This window comes from Solanum tuberosum, unplaced genomic scaffold, assembly GCF_000226075.1.
Source record: "Solanum tuberosum cultivar DM 1-3 516 R44 unplaced genomic scaffold, SolTub_3.0 scf00017, whole genome shotgun sequence".
NCBI lineage: Eukaryota > Viridiplantae > Streptophyta > Magnoliopsida > Solanales > Solanaceae > Solanum > Solanum tuberosum.
Window position 1 is genome coordinate 1,884,804 of NW_006238943.1, and position 5,432 is coordinate 1,890,235.

Here is a 5,432-nt window from a genome sequence, read left to right on the forward strand (position 1 = left end):
TAGCTGCTTCAGGTCCTCTGGCTACTGCTATATTATAAAAATGCCTTCTAAATTCGACATATATATTCTTTAACTGTAGTTTCTCTTGCAACAACAACAACAAATCCTTATGTTTCTATGACCCTTGATTCTAAGATTTTTATCAACCTTCAATCTTCCAAAATTATTGATTCGATCCTTCAAATATGTCTCCCTTAACCACTCTGAACCCGGTGGCTTTCCCATGCAAAGAAAATTGGCTGAATCCCGTGAAATTACTAGCTAGTACCTCTCGACATCTTTGTAAAAGAGTAGAGAAGTCACGATCAAGACAATAGGTGAATCTCGTGAAATTAACTTAAATCTAATATAAAAATAATATAACCTTTAACTTGGCCTCAACTCATATATATGTCCTCCAACTTTGGATGTGCGCAGGTAGAGACTTAAATTTGTATAGAGTTGAATAAATAGACACAAACGACCTAAGTAACATCTTACATGAAAATTTTCATCTTACGTGGTGTCTTGTGTGTATTATGCCACGTAAGGCACATGTGTTTATTTGTTCAATTTTATACAATTTAAAGTGTCTACTTGTGCATACCCAAAGTTGGAGGACATAAATGTGAAATGAGGTCAAGTTAAAGGCCATATTATTCAAATTTCATAGGGTTTGAAGTTTCAATTTCATTGATGGATAACGTTACAATTTTAGTGCAACACAATGGAACTTGAGATTCAAACAACCACTATGACCAAAGAACAAAAAAAACGGCTAACCGAGAGTCCTTGCCCGACTAAAAGAAAGGGTTTGCTGGTAGAATGGGGTAGGCCGACAATTTTTCTGGATAGATCGAACTATTGGAAGAAAATAAAAAAGAAAGACCGAGTGTTGTCACATTGATGCAATTCTAGTCAATTCCATTTCCAATTCATAGATCTAGTCACAAATTTACCTTTTTATCCTTGGCGGAATGTAATGGATGGTTCTAGATATATGAAGAAAATGTATTTATTAGTGTAAATTTACTTCTTTACCCTTGGTCTTTCTTTGTCTTCACATTTCTGTATAGTAGAAAAGAAAAACACAAGAGGTCATTTCTAGATAATTTAACATCTAAAATCATCCAAACAACGATCTACCTGGCCTCAACTATTAGCGAGTTTTAATTATTATTTTTTCTTGATCAGATTTTGGTAACGATAGATTCTTTGCTTAGTTGGCGAAAGTTTTATTTCCAATATAAAATGTGAATTTTGGTGGTATGTGGTCCCCACTAAATTATAGGTCAACTCTTTTTTTCCTTTTTAAAATAGGAATAATACATAAACAATTTCTTAGTACACGTTAGAACTTACTATATATGCTTAGAGTAATTATTTAATTCTACACCATAACTCCACGTTATTGCCACTATACCAAAAAGTCAATCCTCCCAATTTGAAACCATCCATTTACTCCAACCTACCCAATAACTTGAAGCTTGAGGCAATCCTCCCAATTCGAAAAGTCTTTTTCTAAACATATGACATGTATTTATTGGTTTATTGTAAATAACAAATACTTTTTCTTTCTCTAATTACTTGTCCATTTTTCCTTTTTTAGTTGTCCCTAATTACTTGTCCATTTTGACAAATTATTTTTACCTATTATACCCTCAATTAATTACTATGAAAAAGATAGAACTTCTTGAAAATCTTAAATTTTTAATTCACCCACTTCATAATTTAATAGGGGTAAAATGGTAAACTCACTATGTCAATTATTGTTTTCTTAATAGGTGTGTCAATTCAAAAGTGGACAAGTAATTAGGGACAGAGGGAGTACAATTAAGTTTTCACCTAATCCCAGTTTGCTTGATAATAATTTACTATGTGGTGTTTTAGCTCTCACTATCAAGAGGAACTTTATCCTAACGATTCAAGCTTGAAAGCTCTTATTAAATATGAGAAAATTATGTGAATACTTAATTAATTAGATTATAATTTAGTATAGAAACAAAATAATGATTTAACTTTTGCCTAACATTCTTTCCATTTTTAGTATAACTAATTTCTCATCACATGCATAGCACGTGGAGCTTCGACTTCTGAGTAACAACAAAAACTTGGTTAAACATATTTTTTAAATTACCAAATTTAAACTACAAAATAAAGTTTATTAATGTTTCTTGAAGAACATTATAACAAATTTACTCCTATATATTTTGACAGACGTTAATTAGTAAAAAAAATCATCCAACACTCTATTAATATTTCTTGAAAAACATTATAACAAATGTGTACTTTTTAAAATTTTATTGAATCTTTACTTAATATTTATATTGAGTTAAATATTAGACATGGTAGCTTTTGCTTTTATACCTACTAGTCTTTGGGAACGTGCTTTGCACGTTTGTCCCATATTATTACTATTATAAAACTTCTTTATATTTTAAAAATTGAATTATAAAATAGAAATTGTTGAAATTTAAAATATTAATTCACTTTCCATGTTTTCTGATAGGCACACCATATAGTTTAAATGTGAACATAAGCAAGGTTGGTTATGTTTTCAAATGCTTCACATCTTAAAATTTATGTCATGACTTTCAGAAACTGGGAATTCCTCCTCTTATAGTCGTATGCATAACAAGAAGTTGTTGCGAATGAAAGTAGTATTTTGTAAATATTGAACAAAAAGTTGATCAATATATGTCTTCTTTAATATGGCTATAATATCATTGTCAATTTTATAGAATACACCTAGTAATAAAAGTAGTAATTATATTATGACGAAGATAATAAATTATTACTGACATCAAAAAATTGAATCAATATATATTAATTATAATTGCATGTACATGTATATCCTTTCTTTGATTCAAGATTAGGATTTCTTTAACATAAGAATATTATTTGTATGATTGAAATATAATAAGAATCAATCTCTATTCAAGAACATTTTCTTTCATATGAAAATTTGACATAAGAGTATTACTTGTATTGTTTAAGTATAATTGCATTAGGAAATACAATAAGAATCAATCCTTATTAAAGAACAAGGGACTTGATATAAAAAGTTGAAATATGTAAAAGATGTTAAAAAGTATAAGATCTAAATATCCTGAAAATTATACAGATAATTTCTCAAATCTAAAAAATCTTATTTCTATATTACGTTTCCTACAAACTATATTTTATGTATGTGAAATAATAAAATTGATAAAAAGAGAGTTGTAAATAGCATATCCAGTATGTACCGGATGATGAGAAGTGAAGAGCACACAGTTTCCAAACAAAATCTGAAATGAAGAGAAATAAATAAGAATTAGTTAGCAAACTCAAGGAAATCTTCATATATTAAATATATATTGTTGAGAACTAAAATGAGCATAAGAGGAATAAAGTAGTTACCAATCAACAATATATATTTATATATTTAAACTTTTATGGCATATAGCTGCTAATCTATATATATTATATAAAGCTTAAAGATGAAAGATTAATGTGACTTGAGTTGTATAAAATCACTGCACATGCACTATATATTACTCCAATTCTATTTGACAAGGAACATGAAAAGTTCACATAACCGTTGGAAGCTCAAGGGAAAAAATAGTAAATGTGAGATATGAAATAGTAGGATTGTAAATTGAGTTTAAGTAATCTGTATTAGGTTAATTAATGGGGAGATGAAAAGATTTTATCAATTAAATGTAGTTAAATTACTGATAAATAACTTTTTTTTAAATGATAAAATGATTACTCAACTTTTAACTATTTAATATTTTATTATTTACATGTTTTATAACATTTTTATTTAGTCTAGGGGCAAAATGATAATCCAACTTTGAATGTTGGAGCTTCCCACTTATAATAATAATATATGATTATTATCAAGGTATGTGGTCCCCACCAAACTATAGGTCAACTCATTTTCCCCCTTTTAAAAATAGGAATAATACACGTTAGAACTTAATATAAGCTTAGAATAATTATTTAATTCTACACCATAACTCCACGTTATTGCCTCTATACAAAAAAAAAGTCAATCCTCTCAATATAGCTTGAGGCAATCCTCCCAATTTGAAAAGTCTTTGCGTGAACATATGTCATGTATTTGTTAGTTTATTGTAAATAACAAATACAAATAAGTTTTCACGTAATCTAAATTTGCTTGGAATGTTTTAGCTCGCACTATCAAGAGAAACTTTATCACAACGATTCAAGCTCGAAACTTCTAATTAAATACGACAAAATTATATATATAAAGAAAATTATATATAACAAAACAACTACAAGGGAGAAATTTTAATCATTTCACTGTACCTCTTGATGTTATCAAATTCCCAACTTGACATGTTTTCAAGTATAAAAAAATATTATGAAGACAAAGTCTTGTTGGGGGGAAAAGTCATACTCATGGAAAAGACAGCTTAAATTTATTTATTTTCCTATAGCTGTCACTGTAGAAAACTATTGTTGTACCATTCTTGTTTGCAAATCACTCTTAGCATTCAACAGGTAAAGTAAACTTGTTAGTAATTGAACATACAAACATTTTATCTTTCTCTAAACTATTGTTCTCACTTTACTTGTTTTGTTTTGCAGATTTCAGAAATGGAGATTGGGTTAGCAGTTGGTGGTGCATTTCTCTCTTCAGCTTTGAATATTCTCTTTGATAGGCTTGCTCCTCATGGTGATCTGCTCAACATGTTTTGGAAGCATAAGGATCATGTTCAGCTTTTACACAAGCTGCAGGACATTTTGCTTGGTCTTCAGATTGTGCTAAGTGATGCAGAGAATAAACAAGCATCAAATCGACACGTGAGCCAGTGGCTTCATAAGTTTCAGAGTGCTGTAGACGGCGCTGAAAACTTGATAGAAGAAGTCAATTATGAAGCTTTGAGGCTTAAGGTGGAAGGCCAGCATCAAAATCTTGCAGAAACAAGCAATAAACAAGTAAGTGACCTTAACCTGTGCTTGACTGATGAATTTTTCCTTAACATAAAGGAGAAGTTGGAAGAAACCATTGAAACATTGGAGGTGTTGGAAAAGCAAATTGGTCGCCTTGGCTTAAAGGATCATTTTGGTTCGACTAAACAAGAAATTAGAACACCTTCAACTTCTTTGGTTGATGATTCTGGTATCTTTGGAAGGCAGTATGATATAGAGAATTTGGTTGGTCGTTTATTGTCTAAGAATACAAAGGGAAATAATCTGGCTGTAGTTCCTATTGTTGGAATGGGCGGCCTGGGTAAGACAGCACTTGCTAAAGCGGTTTACCATGATGAGAGGGTGAAGAACCATTTTGGTTTGAAAGCTTGGTATTGTGTTTCTGAGCCATATGATGCTTTGAGAATAACGAAAGGGTTACTTCAAGAAATTCACTCATTTGACTCAAAGGATGTCCACAACAATCTTAATCAGCTTCAAGACAAATTGAAGGAAAGCTTAAAGGGAAAGAA

At 30.2% G+C, this 5,432-nt stretch overlaps 1 protein-coding gene across 1 annotated transcript; it reads left to right on the forward strand.

Annotated features, from left to right (window-relative positions):
* Positions 1–4,458: 4,458 nt before the first annotated feature.
* LOC102589823 (putative disease resistance RPP13-like protein 1) lies at positions 4,459–5,430 on the forward strand (the record flags this gene model as incomplete). Its single annotated transcript, XM_015303375.1, has 2 exons — positions 4,459–4,488; positions 4,576–5,430. A coding segment is annotated over exon 2 (846 nt), but the record flags the coding sequence as incomplete, so codon positions are not given.
* Between the last annotated feature and the right edge of the window lie 2 nt (positions 5,431–5,432).